General features: G+C 40.1%; 1 protein-coding gene across 7 annotated transcripts in view; it reads left to right on the forward strand.

Moving 5' to 3' along the window:
• Positions 1 to 20,333, forward strand: part of mfhas1 (multifunctional ROCO family signaling regulator 1) — an 86,765-nt gene that overhangs the window by 18,509 nt on the left and 47,923 nt on the right. The window contains exons 2-3 of one of the 7 annotated variants that reach the window (XR_006315990.1): positions 375 to 517; positions 4,575 to 6,455. The exons of 3 other annotated variants lie outside the window; for them this stretch is intronic. Coding sequence is in view for 1 of the 4 variants with exons in the window: in XM_043719924.1 (XP_043575859.1) it covers positions 375 to 448 (74 nt within the window). In the remaining 3 variants the exon portion in view is untranslated. Of the gene's footprint in view, positions 1 to 374; positions 524 to 4,574; positions 6,456 to 20,333 lie in introns of those variants that run through there. 3 more of the 7 variants (XR_006315992.1, XR_006315995.1, XM_043719924.1) reach the window with 3 other exon arrangements.

The raw sequence follows: 20,333 nt of genomic DNA on the forward strand, positions 1-20,333 counted from the left end.
CTCTCTGTCTCTCTCTGTCTCTCTCTCTCTCTGTCTCTCTCTCTCTCTGTCTCTCTCTCTCTCTGTCTCTCTCTCTCTCTGTCTCTCTCTCTCTCTGTGTCTGTCTCCACCCAAGAATGTCGATAGTCGAAGATTCAGTAATGATAATGCCATTGAATGTCAAAGGTCAGTGGTTAGAGTAATTCTTGTTGGAGCTGATTGTTAGCTGGCATTTTTGTGATGCAAATGTTAATTGCCATTTGTCAGCCCAAAGTTGGATCGTGCCCTGATTTCCTGAATATGGACATGGTCTGTTTCAGTATCTGATGAATCACAAATGGTGCTGTACATCGTGCAATTACAATTGACCATCCCCATTTCTGACTTTATGATAGAAGGAAGATCATTGATGCGGCAGCTGAAGATGGTTGGGCCTAGGACACTACCTGAGGAACCCCTGCAGAGATGAATGACTGCCAACAATCTTAACCATCTTCTTGGTGCTAGATATGACTCCTATCAATGGAGATTTTTTCCTGTAATTCCCATTGACTTTAATATTGTTAGATCTAATTCAGCTGCACTTGCAACATTTTAAAAGTGCTTTAGATGTCCTGAGGTGGCAGATTGCAGGTCTGTCTTTTTTCAAATTTAAAACAAATAACTAACCACTGGACTGTGGCTGTTTTCCCTTTTAGGAGAGTCAAGGACCAGTGGGCATAGCCTTAAAATAAAGCATTGCACATTTAAAACAAATGAGGAATTTCTTCCCTTTTTGGAATGGAGATTCAGCTCAGTAGAACTGAACTCATGCTGGATGCATTGGTCCAATAGAACTACAATTCAGTTATGAATTGATATTAGTGCACAGCACAAAACTGATGATAACTGTCAATCCGAATGATTGGAACAAAAATCTTACAATTTAGAATGTGAGGTGATCTTGAGATTAGCAATTAAGTACAATTTGGGGGCATTGGCTAGAGTTGATTAGTGAGCTCAAATCTTAATACCTGAAGTTAGTAATGTTCTGATTTTGTGTACTGCTGTCCTTCCAACTAGTGATTAGCAGCATTTCATGTATTCGATTAAACATTGGGAGAAGCATCAATTGCGAAATTTGAATCTAGATATTGTCTGCAATCAGAGCCTGCCTACTGTTAAGAGATGTGTTTATTCTGCTTAGTGGGGTCATGGTCATCCAGGTTTCGTTTCTGCTGCTAGTTTGTGCTTTTCCCAGCTTAAGGACAAAATCTGATGTGTTATAAATTGTAGTCATACAGCACAGAAATAGACCATTCAACCCAACCAGTCCATGCTGGCCTTAATCCCAAGGTAAACTAGTCCAACCTGCCTGTTCATGGCTCTCATCCCTCCAAACACTACTTATTCATGAACTTTCATAAATGTTATCATGATACTTACATGCACCACTCCCTTTAAACAAAAAAAATTGCCTCGTCTTTTTTAAATCTTTCTCCTCTCACGTTAAAAATATGCCACACTTTCAGGAGAAGACACTTGCCATTCACCTTAAGTACACTCCTCGTGATTTTATAAACATCTAAGGTCACCCCTCGACCTCCTACACTCCAGTGAAAAAAGCACAAGCCTTATTCAGCATGTTGGCTCAGTGGTTAGATCTGCTGCCTCACAATGCCAGGGTACTGGGTTCGATTCCACCCTCAGGCAACTGTCTGTGTGGAATTTGCTCATTATTACAGTGTTTGCGATGGTTTCCTCCGGGTGCTCTAGCTTCCTTCCATAGTCCAAAGATGGTCCAAAGATGTGCAGGTTAGGTGGATTGACCATGCTAGACTCCCCTATAGTGTCCAGGGATGTGCAGACTAGGTGGATTAGCCATGGGAAATGCAGGGTTACAGGGATAGGATATGGGAGGATCTGGGTGGGGTGGTCTTTGGAGGATCAGTTTGGACTTGGTGGACTGATGGTCTGCTTTCACACTGTAGGGATTCTATGAAATAGTCTACCTCCAGTTGTAGCCTCTCCAACCATTGAAAATATCCTCTCTGCATTTCATCTGTCCAGCACTGTTAGAAATTTATGTAGATACAGGCCAGTTGATCAATTTTTCCTCAGTTCTCCAGCTATGCCCAGAGTCAGCCAGTGAGCATTCACTGCACTGTCTCTAAATATCCCCTTAGGTACGGAACCCTCCTCATCTCTGTTCTAAAGGGTTGCTCATCCAGTTTGAGACTGTGCCCTCAGGTGCTCAACTCTCTACGAGTGGAAACATTTCTTGCCATATCCACTCTGTCCAGACATCTCAGTGTTCTCTAAGTTTCAGTGAAATTCCTCCACCCCCCAAACCACCACCTCCACCACCAATCCTTCAAGTACAGACCCAGAGTCCTGTAAAGCTCCTCATCTGGCAAGCTGTTAATTCCTCAGCTCATTCATGTAAACCATTTGCCTTTCTAATTGCTTGCTGTACCTGGCTGTCAACTTTCATTGACTGGTGTACAAGGAAACCCAGATCTCTTTGTATATCCATAATATATAACTTTAAATAATATTCTTCCTTCTGTTTTCAACACTAAAGTGTATCACTTAACACTTAGCCATATTAAACTGCATCTGCCATGTGTTTTTCAAAATTACCTTGAAGCCGCCTTGTGGATGGTGTTCTTAGAAATGAACGAATGACAACACACAATATAATTGAAACATTGATATACTTGAATTGCTTTTTTCTGTCAAAAATAGGAAGCAGGAATAGACCATCAAGTTTGTTTCTCATTCAACTAGACATTGATGTTATACCTTTTAACAAATGGAAATCTAATTTTAATGCAGTTGAGAAGCTGAAAATATCAGCACACCATTTTGCAGGAGAAATCTTCAGACTTTCACACCCCTCTGTATGACAAAGTGCTTTCTAATTTCAGTGCCAGTGGCCTAGCTCAAATTTTAAGATAGTGCTCCTTTGTTCTGAATTCCTGCACGAGGGCAGATAATTTCTCAGTTTCTGATCAAAACCGTTTTGTCGTTTCAAGACCTTGATTATGTCACCTCCTTGTCTTCAGCTGTGAATTTTTGGATAACAGTAGTGTTTCACATCCCGCTTTGACTACAAGGAGCTGTGTTTATCCTTCGTTCCAAATGTGAATTACTTGTACTTTCGATGTAATTTTTCAAGTCCTGCTCTGACAAATGATCTAAGCTCTTGTATGGAGTCTTACTAAATTTGGTTGTGTTGCAGCCTATGTTTTGATCAGTGATGATTGATGACTGCATGTGGAAGTGAGAGTCGTGTTTGTTAATGCAGAGTGATAGTGATAATATTGGCATCTTATGCTAGGAATTGTTTTAACCATTTTTGGTAGCTGTCTGGCATGTTCTGGCTGCTTTAGAAGCGCAGTCTGTACTGAAGTCCTGAGGTCTAATTATTCATCTCTGAATATTGGCTCAGCTAAGTTCCAGCTTGTAGCCAGTGATCAATAAATATATTGTCACTGTGGTGGTCTGTGCCCATTTTCTACTCAGTTCATCTGAGACGTAAAGACTGTAAGTTATAGGAGCAGAATTAGGCCATTCAGCCCATCAAGACTGATTACAGATATTCACTTCCACAAACCTGTCTTGGTTTAAACATCCTCTGTAAACTGTTAGTTGAATATAGTATGGAGGTGCCATAGCCTGGTAATCCAGTGATCAGTGTGCAATCTCATTACACCAAGCTGGGCAACAGAACTCTGTAAAAGTGTTTCTCTATGGGCTGTCGCCAGTGGAAAGCTATCACAAAAATTGGTTTGTCATATAAATCCAATCTGTTCAACAATGTTCCTTGGAGTAGTTAGCCTATATGGTTGACTCTCGTGTCCACTTGACCAACGTAAACACAATAAATGCACCCTAAGAACAAATTATTTTATAAAATCTGCAGCAATTACAGCTGAACATGTTGGTCCATTTATGAAGAGAGAATGGAATAACCTGGGGCGGAGAGCTTTTTTTTGCATTTATGTGCTTGGGCAATTCTAAGTGAGTTTTATCTAAAGATAAAAAGTATTGCTATGTGGAGTTTGATCGCATCCAGTCACTGCCTGTACTATGGCTTTTGATCCTTTGTTCAAGTAACTGATTCTTGGAGTCTCTCACCAATGACGTGCTTCATCTGGACCATGTTTCACAAAGATTTACATGTGGCTTGTGAAGTGAAGTAGGCAGAATAAATAGAAACTTTTGGAACTTCTTGACTGGGCTTTTGAAAGAAAGAGTTAACAATTTGTGGGTGGCACTGCTGCCTCACAATGCCAGAGACCGGGATTCAATTCCCCCTCAGGTGACTGTCTGTGTGGGGTTTGCACATTCTCCGTGTCTGCGTGGGTTTCCTCCAGGTGCTCTGGTTTCCTCCCACAGTCCAAAAATGTGCAGGTTAGGGGAATTGGTCATGCTAAATTGCCCGTAGTGTTAGGTGAAGGGGTAAATGTAGGGGAATGGGTCTGCGTGGGTTGCGCTTCGGCGGGTCAGTGTGGACTTGTTGGGCCGAAAGGCCTGTTTCCACATTGTAAGTAATCTAATCTAATCTAATTATGGTGATGAATGTTAACCCTGTCTGTCTCTCTCCACAGATTCTGCCGAACCTGCAGAGTTCTAACAAGTTTTATTATTCAGATGTTCGACATTTTAGCATTTTTGTTTTTCAGGAGCGAGAACGAATCTTTTTATAATTATCTTCATAATTGAGCAAAGTAATCAAAGAATGAATAAACTAATTGTGTTTTAAGTAAATATTACAAATGCCATGGAAGATAATGAAAGAAATATTGAACGCAAATTGTTGGAACTAAAGAAAAAGTATGCTTGTTAGGCTCTGTCTTTATGCCTTTGTGAAGCATCTTATAATTTTTTTCTATATCAGAGGTACAATGTCTCTGCAACTTGGTTCTTAAACAACTTTTGCTGAGATGGCAATACAATGCAGTGTAGTTAGTAGTCTGTGAGAGTTGGTAGCTACATTGAAAGAAACCAGTGGTAATAAAGGACCATTTTTGTAATTGACTTCAAACCTTGTTTGAGAGAGTAAGAAAGAGAGTGCTACCAGCAGAAATTAAACCAGCCAGCAGCTGGGGTTAGTAAATCTGCTGCCCCAGATGCTCCATTTCCAGCTGGCTGCCATGATGATTATTTCATCCCTGATGGGCCAGACCTTGTAACAGTTTTGAGAAAGCTGCAGTCACTGCAAAAAGCATTTTTAGAGAAATGAGTGAGATATCAGGAAGCACAGGTTTCCATCTTAACAGGGTGAACATTGATAATGAATACAAGAGTGAAACTTGAGTAAAGGAGACTTGTGAGAAAAGGGAATTATTCAAGACAAATGCATTTGGACATGAATTCGAGAAAAAATACTGCAGCTTGGGTGTCTGAGATCATATTAATAATGGTTGAAAGTAACTGCTGCTAATTGCAATATGGGTGGTCATAAGACAGTTGAATGTTTTTCAATTGCTCTATGGTGCCTCTTTGAATTAGGTATGTTTCTCTCTTAGGGGCCTGGCATACAGTCTCAACGCAGTTATTGGCCACGTCTCACAGCTCTGATATGTTGCAGACCAAGTTATTTCTTCCTTTTATAGGAGGTTCCAGGGCTCTTTTGTATTAACCTCTGCAAACTGCTGAGTCTTGCTGTTTTTAAGCATTAACAAAATTAGGATGCTAAATATAAAAGCTAAAAATAATTTCCAAACTGGCTATCATTAGTGCAACAAATCTTTTATTAAACGTGGTTTCAAATGGTTGCCGATGTTTAAAATCTGTATATATTACTTATAATAGCCATGCATTTTGTACATGTATCAAAGTGGTATGTTAAAAATCTGACACAAATTGCACTTCCTGCCAATAATCCCCCTGTAAGTTCCTGTTTCCATTCATTATGAAAACTGCCTTTGTAATACCCTTCCATCAGGAGTTATGTTACAGTGTCTTTACTGACAGGAATGTATAGTTACAGCTTGACCAATTTAAGTAGGCAGTTTGAGTTCGAAGTGAGGAAATTAGAATGGAAATATAAGAAGGGCAGATATCAGACTTTTAAGATGGAGAATGTATTCCGTCTGAGCAGTCTGGTTCAATCACCCAAACACTTGCCACTCTACTTTTTTCAACCCATTTCGCCTCTGCGTTTGACTTGGGTGTGAACTCCTTATCTACGCTGCAAGAGAGTTTGACCAGGATGACTTAATACCGAAACTGAATCCAAAACCATTCAAAAGCAGCACATCAGCCAACATTTGAAAGGTCAATATTTTGAGTGTCATGGTGTATGGAGTACTCTTGTTTCTTTAGTCAGAAATAAATTGTTTGCAAGTTGCTTATTCCTGGGAAATCTAATTGATATGTATAATAAAGAGATGTATAGCATTCTTGCTTCTTAAGTCTGAAAGTTCATGTTTCATGATCGGACTTGTCCCTATAATGTTGCCAACTCTGGGGAGATGCTGTAGTGGTCATGTTGACATACATGAGTATGCATTTATATATAAGTTATGTTTTGTTAACTAACATGTCCAGAAAGGATAAATATAAGTACACAATCCTTTATCCGAAAAGCTCAGAAATCTGAAATTCTTTTTGGGGAGTGTGGAGTGTCATTTTGGCGTGCGAACAGGTGACCCAACTCCGCACCCACTCAAACCACGTCACATAAATGTGACTTGGTGGTGTGGCCCAGCATTGGCAAGTGTCAATTGTGTCTCAGCGCTCGTGCTATTCACACATGCATCTGCTGTTACGTAACTTTTTTTGATTTCACTGTGAAAACGTCATTTCTTCCAAAATCTGAAAAATTCTGAAAAGCAACTGGCCCGAAGGATTTCCGGTAAAGGATTGTGTACCTGTATTAACTTCTCAACTTCCTTGTGAAAAGGATGTAGTGATCCAGCAAACATATATGATTTTGCAACTCACCCTGTCCTTCCCCTTTAACCAGCATCCTGTGCTCAGATCCCAGGGTCTGCAGCCTCTGCCTTTCGCTGCCAGGGTCTTGGTTTTGAAGGAAGTCCACCTCTTCGGGTGGGACCATGATTATATCCAAAGCGGAAGAGAGGATTATTGATTGTTGTCTAGAATTTTCAGATGCAATAATGTAGTTTTTATAATTTATCTCTGGTCAATTAGGAATTCAATAAGCTACCATTAAGGTCTATAAACCATCTTCCAATCCATGTTAAATTGTATTCATGGAAAAAAAAACCCAATAAAAATCAAATGATTGATATAAAAACCACGACGTGGTGAGGCAGACCTAGCTGAGCACATAATCTAGGAAGTAAAACTCTCCATAGCACTTTTCAAAGAGATGCAGGGGATTCCTCCCTATGTCAAGATCAAGATCATGATTCTGCTAATAGGGCTAAAATATAATAACTGGTCATTTATGCCATTGTGCCACATAGATTGGCTGCTCTGTTACCTTATGTTACAGCAGTAATTACTGCCTCAACTGGCTGTAACTGCAAATTGTTTGCTTTCATGTTACATGTTGATCAATATTTATATTCTGTTGACTTTGCATTAAAAAAAATTCAAACCCACTTGCATTTTTTGAAGAACTAGTCACTATCATTGAATGGTTGTGAACTAGTTCTCCTACCAATTTTTTTTCAACTCTTTCACATAATAACAATACTTTAGATCGTCCCCTTTGTTTTATTTACTCAGAGGGTGTGGACGCCACTGGCTGGCCAGCATTTATTGCCTGTCCCTAGTTGTCCTTGAAAACAGCTCACCACCATCTTCATGCTGTGGGTTAACCCACAATGCCCTTATGGATGGAAATTTGACCATTCCTTCACTGTCAAAGGGTGATATATTTCCCAGTCAGGATGGTGAGTGGCAGGTGTTAGTGTTTCCACTGTATCTGCTGCCCTTGTCCTTCTAGATGGAAGTGATCTTGGGTGTGAAAGTGCTATCTAAGGATTTTTGGTGAATTTCTGTGGTGTATCTTGTAGTTAGTAGCAGCAGTATGTACTGAGTGTCGGTGGTGGAGAGAGTGGATGCTGTGCCACATCCCTGATGGGGAATCTTCCTTTCTGTACTGCGTCTAAAGGTCATTTGGTAATAGTAGCCGAGGGTGAACACAAAAATAATCCTAAAGAAGCATTGCATTTGTCTTCCTTAACAGCATTTGAACTTGAATGTTTTATTGTCACTTCCATTCTGCAATGAATAATTCAGTAAAATTCAATGAAAAGCTTCAATTATCTCCACAACCTGGCACCATTTTGAATAGTTTAAGAATAAAGAATGAAAACATATCACTGAAAAAGAGCATATCTTCATTTCGCTGCCTCTACCTTGAGTCCTGAGTCAGTTCACCAGTGACCCGTTCCACGCATCCTCCCCCACCTGTGCCAGACCCACCATCATAGGAATTGCCACTCTTTAGGTGCCATCTCTTGCTGCTGGGCCCACCTTGCCTCCGCTGAGTCACGTGCTGAATCCACACTTGCCCTGCAACCAGGTGTCCTCTGCTCTCCTGCTGCTACTACCTCACTGATGACCAGGAGTCCCCACTCCGCGTCTATTAAAACAACAACTGGGAGCCCAGAGTTCCACAGCTTCCTTGATAATACTAGGAGTCTCTGCTCCAGGCATACCATGTGTAGTTTATTGCATAATAACAAATAGGTATGAGTTACATTGGCTAGTTAAACATAATTAATATTATCAGGAGCTGTAGATAACAAATCTGACCCCATCAGTATCTTGAGCTAGAATCCTGATTCTCCACCCAGCATCAGATCAAGTGGTGATTAAATGCAGTTTTCAATGTTAATGCTTTCAGAACCATTACCTTCATACACTATCTCCAGCTCCTTCCTGCTGTCCAAAAAGTTAACAGATTTCCAGAACTCCATTACTCAAATTTGAAATAAAGTACATGGATACTTGAGGGTGACTGATGAAGACATAACTACTTTTCATTAGAGGAAAAATACACAATAATTGCAATTAATATGAACATTAATAATAGCCATTATTGACTGAGAAAATATGCTGTCTACCACATTAACTTTGACCTGTTATCAGGATAAAAGCTAGGTCATACCACCTTTTCAGAATGGGCTTATTCTGTTTCCTCACAGGTCGCGTTGAGTTACTCGCCAGCACTTTTAGTTATTTTCAGAGTCATAGAGTTGTACAGCAAGGAAACAGACCCTAAGGTCCAACTTGTCACTGCTGGCCAGATATCCTGAATTAATCTAGGTGTCCCATTGGGCCAGCATTTCTCTAAATACTTCATATTCATGTACCCATCCAGATGCTGTTTAAATGTTGTAATTGTAACATTTGGCAATTCATTCCATTCATGCACCATCCTCTACTTGGAAAAAATTACCCCTCTGGTCCCTTTTATATCTTTCCCCTCTGACCTCCAGTTTTGGACTTCCCTACACTGAGGGAAAAAGACCTTTACTATTCACTCTATCCATGTATCTCATGATTGTATCAACCTCTATAATGTCACCCTTCAGCATCCGACACTCCAGGGAAAATAGCCTTTGTTTATTCAGCTTTAACTAGAAGTCAGATTGATGTTAACTTTGTTAAATCCATTTATTAATCAGAATTCTTTAATACTAGTAAAATGCTTTGGCAGCATTTCCTCTTTTTAAGTGTCAGTCTTTGTTTAACAGAACTTGTGCATTTATCACTTGGTAGAACAGTGAGAGATTGTTGGGAGCACTGATGACCAGAGCTGCCTTCTCATTGAATGCCCTGAATAAAGTTGATACACTCAACAAATTACACAGTACAACCATTTCAAGGTATCTTTATTATAATGTTCTACTCCTAAGGAAATCTGACACAGGAAATTGTTGTCAATTTGTCGTTGACGCTAGGACCAACTTCTGATTGATGGAGTGTTCAATTTCTCATTTAAACTAGTAGGTTTCCTTCCTTAAATGGCCTGTGGATCCCAACATCAATGAAGGTCATTTTCTTGGGAGTTCCTCTGCCTGTGTGTCACTCATCAATGCTAAAATCTCTTGCTCGGGGTTAATCCAACAGACCAACTTTATATTTTCCTGTCAAAGTTTGCTGACAGAGCAGTCTTTGCAATGAATACAGAATAAGGAACATTTGAGACCAATTTGTTTTTAATTGATTTCCTTGTGATTCTACGGATTCTTCTGATACCGTGCACTTCTGATGAGAAACATCCATGTCTCTCTTTGGGGAGAAGCAATGGAACAGCGAGGATATTGCAATTTGGCTCCTGAAGAACTTGTTCTGTGAGGATCTTTTATATTATCTGGCACATGTCAAACTTTGACTTCTGTCAGTAAAAGAATGCTTTCATATCAACTCTAGTTAGATATATTCCTGGAGGCTTATTCATATGACCTCCCACTTTTAACAGTACCCCCCCAGCCCAGTTAAGTTATTTTGTTTTAATTGGGGCCCTCTGGAATGTTTTTATAGCTAATAATTGGTCGTCAAAAAGAAAAGCGACAGTAAACAAAATTTTACTTAGTACATCAATGACTTTTCTCTAGGGTTCTGCATAGCAAGGTTCGAGAGATTAATTCTTAGAAATGGTTGGGACAATCCAGAGGGTGATCTGTTGATTTAATAGTGTTTCCCCTCCTTGTAAAACTGTAAAACCTTACTCTGGAAATTTTAAGAAAAGTTTACAATCAAGAATCTTGCAAGAAATGGAATTTTGTATCCTCTGTCATCCCTTGGAGAATAGAGTGAAAGGATTTATAGACTGATACTATAGACTCTGAGAACCCATTATCCCTTATGCCAGCCCTCCAGGTAATTTGCCCTATTAGATAGTAAGAGATCATACCACTGTAGAAAGGACATTCATGTTACTGTAACCCGAATGTTCTTTTAATAGCTGTATCATCTGTTACCATCTGATAAGGTGAATTACCTGGGGGTTTGACATGACATTAATGGGCCATGCAGTCCACACAATGGCCATTCTTCAGATGCAAGTTTCATGCTAAATATCAATCAGGAATTCAGACCTGGAACTCTGCTGTCCATTGCAAAGACTGTCTGTCTGGAGTGAGATTCAAATCCTATACCTTCTGACTTGAGTCTGAATACTATCACTAAGCCAAAGGATTAACTACCTCCGTGGACTAGTCAGATAAAACTGGAAGGAACCTGTGTACAAATTAAAATTTCTTCTTGTCAGGCATTCTGAGGGGAGCTCTTTGTTATTATGCAAAAAATTGGATTTGAGTGAGAGTATTTTGCAGTAAATCTGATCATTTTGTAACTTGCAAATTCTTAATAAATCCTGCAGGTCCCAGTTGTGAGGCTAATATTTGTGCCTTTTTATATATTTCTCGGATATGGGTGACACAGGCAAGGCTGTGTTATTGCCTGTTGCTAGTTGTCCAGAGAGCATTAAGTCGACTGTGATGTCATAGAATCATAAAGATCTACAGCACAGGAAAGGGTCCTTCAGTCCATTGAGTCTGCACTGGTCAAAAACAACCACCTCATTATTCTAATCCAATTTTTCAGCACTTGGCTTATAGTCTTAATGCCTTTTCATCACAAAGTGTACAGCTAAATACTACTAAAATGTTATGATGGTTCTGCCTCTACCACCCTTGCAGATATTGAGTTCCAGATTCCCTCCCTAACGTCTCCTCTAAATTTTCTGCCCCTTAACTTAAATCTTCTGCCCCCAGTCATTGATTCCTCCATCAGGAGCACAGATTTCTTCATGTCTACCCTATCTAGACCCTTCATAATTTTATGCATCTCGATTATGTCCCCTTTCGGTCTCTGCTCTAAGGACAACAACCTGAATCTATCAAATCTCTTTGCGTAGTTAAAACTTTTCAGCCCAGGCAACATCCTGCTTGATCTCCTCTTCAACCTCTTCAGTGCTGTCATATCCCTCCTATAATGTGGATTTAAATTGTGCCTTGGCAAATAAGGTAAGTATGCCACATGCCTCTTTAAACATTTTGTTTGCTTGTCCTAATACCTTGTGGGACCAGTGGACATGCACACCAGGTCTCTCGAGTCCTCACTGCTTCCCAGGGTCGTACCATTTATCATGTATCCCCTTGACTGACTTGTGCTGCCCAAATGCATTACCTCACATTTATCAGATTGAATTTCATTTGCCATTGACCAGCCTGCCTATGTCCTTATGTAATATAAGGCTATTTTCCTCACTATTTACCAACCCTGCAATTTTTGATGTGTTGGAATGGGGATATGTGAAGGTCCAGGCTGGAAGGAGTGTCCTTTCCCTTTTATGTAGGACAAGAATGAAGCAGTTGGTTTTAAACAATGATCTGGTCAATTTTATGGGAAAGAAGTCAAGAGAGAAGGGAGACGGAAAGAAAGAGAACCTTTCAACTTTAAGTTACTATTATAAAAGTCATCATTCACAATATTCTCATTACATTATTCATGTCCACTGGATTCACATACAGGCCACTCTGAGTTGTGCTATCTGGTTCTATTCCCTGAAGAATGATAATGATCCAATACTCTTTTGATAACAATCCAATATTTTTACTATCTGTTTTTACTTTGGTGCCAGGCACAAATTACTTGATTAGCTTCACTGCTTGCCCATGCTGAGAATTGAGCGAAGCCTTCTGGATTACTAGAATGATACCATAACCACAACATCCTATTTAAAATGCGATTTATATCCTTTCTGAATCAAGATGCTTTAGTGCTGTTCACTATTTATTTGCCTTTAAATGGTACAATAAGGACATCAGAAACATTCTTCATTCAAGCATTAACTTATCTACCAGTCTGTGACACTGAGCATCTGTCATACTGTCTTGGCTCATTTGACACATATTCCCTCTCTGAGGGAACATCAGCAATGGAAATTTGCTCAATTCTTTATCCAATTAAATCAAAACTTGGCAACAGTGCAGATGTCCTTAATGCACTCGCTGGCTCGTTGCAAGTCATATGAATTAGTGTGACTTTTTACCTACATTCTCAGTTATTGGGAACTATTTGCAATTATACTTGTCTGTTCAGAATTTCTAGATGCTGTTCTCATGGCATTCTGGGTGAGATTTTAACTTAGTGTGTTTCCTACAGTTATTAAAATGGCATGTTTATGTGTATTTGAAGTTTTGTTTTAATATTGTGAAATAACTCATTTATTTAGTGCCATTCATGACTGCAGGATGTCCTAAAGTACACTTAAGAAATTTTATCACAGTTTTGATGTTGGAAACACAGCAGCCAATTTAGGCAATAACAGTCTTTACACTTGAAATAAAGATGGATAATTTCCAGGATTCTCCAGAGAGGAGCCTGAAAGGAAAATCGTTAAACATTTTTTGTCATTGTTGCAAAAACATTGAATATGATGTGGAATTTGGGAATTGGCCTCTAATATTTGAATGGAAATAGTCGTACCATCAGGCAATAGGTCTCTTCTTTTTCCTGTGTGTATGGGAAGGTAGGACTTTCTTATTCATGTGGAAAGTAGATGTCACTGGCTGGGCCAGCGTTTACTGCCTAACCCTAATTGTCCTGGAGAAGGTGGTGAGGTCTGCCTTGTGAATTGCTGCACTCCATTTTGTGTAGATAGACCCACAATACCGTTAGGAAGTGTATTCCAGGATTTTCACTCAACAACACTAAAGGCACAGCAATGTAGTTCCAAGCCAGGATAATGAGTGACTTGGAGGGGAACTTGCAGGTAGTGATGTTCCCATGCATCTGCTGCCCTTCTAGATGTTAGCAGAGGTTATAGGTTTGGATGGTGCTGTCAAAGGAGCCTGGTGAGTTGTGGCATTGGCACCTTGTAGATAGTACGTTCTGCTACACTGCATCGATAATGAATGTTGAATGTGGTTGATATGCCAGTCAAGTGGGCTGCTTTTGCCTGAGTGGTGTCAGACTTTGTGTTGTTGGAGCTGCACTTGTCACGGGATCAGATCAGACAAGACCAAACCCCCTCAAAATATTTTGAGAAGGTAGCCTATACCCTAACTTTTTCTTATTTTAAATGTAGATGTGGAGTACATGTTCCAGATGGGATGTGACTGGTCAAACTACTCTACATTAAGCAAAACACAATTTATTCAAGCACTATAATTAAAATACAAATAAATGAAAGAGGAATTTAGAATAACTTAACTATTGCAAAACTTAACCGAATAATAAATACAGTGCCAATTACTAATTAACTGTTCCAATATAGTAACATCCCATAAGCACATCCCTTATCAAAATAGCAAATTCAAACACAGATTCTTGCATTCAGCTCTCCAATCGAGGAGGAAACATTGAGAGATTTCTGAGAAAGTAGCAGCTAGGAATCATTCACTGAAGCTTCCATCTCTTCTGGCACCCAAAACAGTTTCTGACTGTTAAAGCTAAAAGAAAAAGCTAGAAAGCCTGGTCTGAGAGAGCTGGTTACTCCCATTCAAGCTGCTTCCGTTGTTTAAAGTTTTTAAAAAGAACCTGAAAGCCTCCTAAATTGTTTATTTAAGCCATCTTCAATAGCTAGTTTGGCACCTCTCTTCCAAAACAAAGGATACAATAACCTTATTGTCACACACTCAACCAGCCAAATGGGGAGTATTCCATCATGATCTTTACTTGAGCCTAGTAGATGATGGACAGGCTTTGGAGAGACAAGAGGTGATTTATCTGCTTCCGAATGCCTAGCCTCTGATATGCTGTTGTGACCACAATATTTACATGGGGTGCTGCAAGGACATCAAGGATTATCAAGTACCAAATGGTAAGCTGTGGAGCAAAGATGATGGAGGCAAGAGGTCACATGATGAAACCTTCAGAGACCATTAACCACAGTTCCCATTCCTGCTGAGCATAACAGAAACCAGTATTACTCCCCAAATCTGTTTCCATTGAGACCAATAGGTCTATTGTTGTAGTGTCTCCTCATTATTCTCTGACTTTCGGTGCTTTGTGTATGTTTTAATCTGTTGTCTGTGGTCAGTCTCTTGTTTTATGATCCTAGCAACGATTGGTCATTGTGACTTTTCTCAAACTGAACTGTTCTTGTTGAAACCACTTCAGATGTGAAGCAACAGTATTTGGATTTGCTTTCTGGAGCATTAAAAATTTCCTCCTGAGCTACATTTTGTGTTAAATCAGTAGTTGCCAGAAAATTTGCTGATCAGAGCTTCTTTTACCAATTATCAATTAAACGTGATTTTGCCCTCCCACAAAGATGCTTCAGAAATTCTGGGTTGATCAGTTCAGAAGGAAGATAAAGGGAGCTGCTGTTGAGCACTTTGATAGTTATTTGGACTGTTTTTGCACTTGATTAATATCATAGGACTATTAATTCAGAATCCTAGTCTAATGTTCTGAATGCATGGGTTCAAATCCAGTCATGGCAGATGATGAAATCTAAATTAATTAAAAAAAAACTGAAATTAAAAGTTAGTCTAATAACGACCACATAACCACTGTTGATTATTGCAAGAAAAGCTCATCTGGTTCACTAATGTCCTTTTAAGGAAGGAAATCTGCCATCTTTACTTAGTCTGGCCTACATATAACTTCAAACCCACAGCAATGTGATTGATTCTTAACTCTGGGCAATAAATACAGGCCTAGCCAGCTGTACCCAAATCCAACGAACAACCTAAAAAAAAGATCTTCCTATCTGCCAATCAGAATGTACTGCATCACATTTATGTGTGCTGAGCTTCATTTCCCAATTATTTGTAGGTTTATTAATGTCCTCCTGTAACTTGTTGACTGTTTCTGTCCACAAGCAGTGATAATCATTATCCTGTTGCAGTAGCGTCGCTTTCAATATTGCCAGTTATATAGCATCTTGTGTTCTATTTAGTTTTGATTTACTCATTAGTTTGCAACTGAATGTTACAAAAAAGTCACATAGTTGGGGTTGTCAAAACTAAAGCAATACCTCAAAATCCTTGAGTGTACATTGAGCTTCATGGAACAGTAGAGGAGGCCAGAGGTCTGAGTGGATTTAAAATAAAATAGAGATTTAAAATGTCAGGCAACAGAAAGCTCAGTCATGCTTGCGGGCCGAATAAAGGAATTCCCTGTTAAGTGATTGCCAAATCAATGTTTGTTCTCTCCAATGTGTTTACAATATAATAAATTTGAAATATATACAAGTAAAATTGCTGTACTGCTTGGAGTGTTTGGCCCCTAGGACAGTGAGAAGGGAAAAGAGACAGGTGTTGTGTCCTTTGCTTTTGAATGGGGAACGGGGAACTGCCTTAAGGCAAGAAGAGCTTGAGAGTGATTGAAGTATGAACCAGGGTGTTGTGCAGGGAAATGGACCCTTTGCAAGCCTGAGCGATAGATGGGGTGGAGAAGATGTATTTCATGTTGGCAGCTTTATGTTAGTTTTGTAGTATCAGCAAAATTTGGCTAATTAGGGAGATGATGGCCTAGTGGTATTATTAATCCAGAGACCCAGGTAATGTTTGGGGATCTGGGTTCGAATCCCACCGTGGCAGATAGTGGAATTGGAATTCAAGTTAGAAATCTGGAATTAAGAGGTTAATGATGACCAAAAATCCATTGTAATTGTCAGAAAAACCCATCTGCTTCACGGAGGGCCATCTGTCATCCTTACCTGGTCTGGTCTACATGTGACTCCAGATCCACAGCAATGTGGTTGATCAAAGTTTGTGAGAAGATTTGTAGCTGGGGTGCTCGTTGTTGTGGTTCTGTTTGCTGAGCTGGGAATTTGTGTTGCAGACGTTTCGTCCCCTGTCTAGGTGACATCCTCAGTGCTTGGGAGCCTCCTGTGAAGCGCTTCTGTGATGTTTCCTCTAGCATTTATAGTGGTTTGTCTCTGCAGCTTCCGTTTGTCAGTTCCAGCTGTCCATTGCAGGTATATTGGGTCCAGGTCGATGTGCTTATTGACACACTCCACACTCTCAGGAATCCGATTCACTAGAGAGGAAGAAAAGGACAACCAACTCCCATTCCTAGACCTGATGGTACAGAGAACACCTAACGGAAAATTCACCACAAAGGTATACAGGAAAGCCACACACACAGACCAAGTCCTGAACTACGAAAGTAACCACCCCAACACACACAAAAGAAGTTGCATCAAGACACTGTTCAAAAGGGCCACAACACACTGCAGTGCAACAGAACTGCAAAAAGAGGAAGAAGAACACCTCTACAATGTATTCGCCAAAAACTGATAATCAACAGATGCCTAAGGGAAAGACAACAGAACGAGGACATGCCGCAACCCAAAGGACTAGCCACACTACCATACATTAAGAGCATTTCTGAACTGAAGACCAGACTACTGCGACCACTAGGACTCATAACAGCACACAAACCAACAGCCACTCTCAGACAACAACTCACCAGAATGAAGGGCCCGATACTCAGCATGAGCAAAACCATGCAAGGACTGCACAAAACACTACATAGGACAAACAGGAAGACAGCTAACGATCCGCATCCATGAACACCAACTAGCCACGAAACAACACGACCAGCTATCCTTAGTAGCCAGACACGCAGATGACAAGCAACATGAGTTCAACTGGGACAACACTACTATTATAGGACAAGCCAAACAGAGAACAGCCAGGGAACTCCTAGAGGCATGGCACACATCCACAGATTCAATCAATAAGCACATCGACCTGGACCCAATATACCGACCACTGCAATGGACAGCTGGAACTGACAACCAGAAGCGGCAGGTACAAATCACTATAAATACCAGAGGAAACATCACAGAAGCGCTTCACAGGAGGCTCCCAAGCACTGAGGATGTCACCTAGACAGGGGACGAAACATCTGCAACGCAAATTCCCAATGTGGTGGATGCTTAACTGCCCTCTGAGCAATTAGAGATGGGCAATAAATGCTGGCCTAGCCAGCAATATCATCCCATGAATGAATAGAAAAGAAATACTTAACCAGCCAAAAATCTGGCAAGTAGTCAGATTGTAGCCAGTGTTACCAAATTTGATCAAATTAGAGCATGAGCGTTAGCTAATTAATATTCAGTCCATTCCTACAGTCAGTATTGAAGCGGTGGAGCTATGTAAATAATTGGCATGCCTTTTCAGAATATGCATGAAATACAGAGCCTCCAGTCCAATTATGCAAGATGAAAAGTTAATATGGTACACAACTGAGATAAACACATGACTGCACAGTAGTGAAACTGAAGTTCAACTTAACGTTTTTACTTTTTAGTCAAACAAATCCTCCTACAGAAATGTTTTATATTAGATTTTTCTCAGTGCTTCAACCATCTTTAATGTGGCATTTTAACACTTACCATAAAGTCTGAAAAACATTGTACCAGGCGTCATCATTTAATGGGCAAATCACATCTGATTAGATTAGATTAGATTACTTAGTGTGGAAACAGGCCTTTCGGCCCAACAAGTCCACACCGATCCGCCGAAGCGCAACTCACCCAGACCCATTCCCCTACATTTACCCCTTTACCTAACACTATGGGCAATTTAGCATGGCCAATTCACCTAACCTGCATATTTTTGGAGTATGGGAGGAAACCGGAGCACCTGGAGGAAACCCACACACACGGAGAGAATGTGCAAACTCCACACACACAGTCGCCTGAGGTGGGAATTGAACCCAGGTCTCTGGCGTTGTGAGGCAGCAGTGCTGACCACTGTGCCACCTCGCCGCCCTCGCAAACATACCCACTCTTAGATGGATGCTGTGTAATATTTTGTACACAGGCAAATGCAGTGTAATCCATGGAAGTTGTGTACGTGAATGCCTGTATGTGAAGATTTGGATCCGTGGGGGGTGGGGCGTGTCTCTCTGTTCCATGATCGGTCAGTAAACACTAGCAATTCAGTCTAGTTCTGTAAGATTTCAGACTTTATTGAATATCGGCCAGGCACAGGTTGTCCAGTAACTCAGGTGAAACACTTCCATGTTCCTCAGAGAAACTGCACACGCTGCTTAAGACAAAGACTTTTCATACTTTTTTTTGAGAGAAGTACAGGGCATAATCACAGGGCACATTCAAACAATTTCCAATCAATTTTAATTAAATGACTTCATTGACAGCATCTTAGCCCAAAGATATTTCCTGGGAACCAACCTTGTTTTCCACAACTTAAGCCATTCTTATCTCATGAACAGAGTTTTTGAACCTGTACTTGAAGGTCAGTTAGGATGGCTAGTAACGTTTTATCTAGTTTAGTTATTTCTATGCTGTAAAGAAGCATTGTCTGCTAATCTTTGTAGAAGCCATTTTATGCAGCTTTAAGCAGAATTGTCAATTTGTGTCAGAGAAGCCATTTTGTCATATTATTTGCATTAAGAATCCATTTTATTGCTGCCTATGTTAGTAAGGACATGTATTAAATGGTTATTCCTGATTACAACTAGTTACTTCGCCCTCTATTCAGATTTCAGATCCTCATACCAGCGTAACCTTGAGGGTTTTGTAATTATGCCCCCCCTTTGGTAAAGTGTGTACAACACTCCAAATGTAGAGTTTGTATTTTTTAAAAATTTATTCATGGGATGTGAGCATTGTTGACTAGGCCAGCATTTATTGCCTATTCTTAATTGCCCAGGGTTAAGAGGCAACCACACTGCTGTGGGTCTAGAGTCAGATAAGAGAAGGATGGCAGATTTTTGTCACTTAAGAGCATTGGGTGAAAAACCAGATAGGTTTTTATGGCAATTGGCACTCGTTACCATGGTCACCATCAGAGCAGTTTTTTGTACTTGAATTCAAATATTGCCACCGACCACAGTGTGATTGTAACCCTTGTCCCCAGATCATTACCCTAGATTTGGGATTACTGGTCCTATGTCAATACCACCACCACCATTGCAAGGAGGGAAATGTTATGTGTATGTGGACAACTATTGCATTACCCAGGGTCCCCTAGGTCAGAGGTTCATATGAGTCATGCAGTCCTTAAGACCTTGTGGTTTGAATTTTGTGACTTGTAATCCAGCATATCGTGATTTCCACACCAGTTGGAAATGAAAACACATGGAACAAATAACAGTCTAGCAATAAGTATTTATTTTATTAATATTTTATTCGGGAAACAGATGTTATCCACTGGATTTTACTGCAATATACGAAGGGAAATATTTGCAGGAAGCTATAAGTGGCAGTTTTGTGACAAATTAACATGATTCTAGTGGCAATGAACTGTGATGATTGCAACTCCCTAGGGGAGTTAATTTTGGAGAAGCCACATTTTCTGTAGAATAGAGAATTCCTCAGTCGTATCAATCTACCATTAACCTTCCAAAGAAGGGCCATAGTGGGCATGAAACATTAACTCGTTTCTTCCTCTCTACTGATGGGGCCAGACCTGTTGAGATTTTCTACTAGCATCTTCAGGTTTTTG

This window comes from Chiloscyllium plagiosum, chromosome 2 (assembly GCF_004010195.1).
Source record: "Chiloscyllium plagiosum isolate BGI_BamShark_2017 chromosome 2, ASM401019v2, whole genome shotgun sequence".
In the NCBI taxonomy this organism is placed as follows: Eukaryota; Metazoa; Chordata; class Chondrichthyes; order Orectolobiformes; family Hemiscylliidae; genus Chiloscyllium; species Chiloscyllium plagiosum.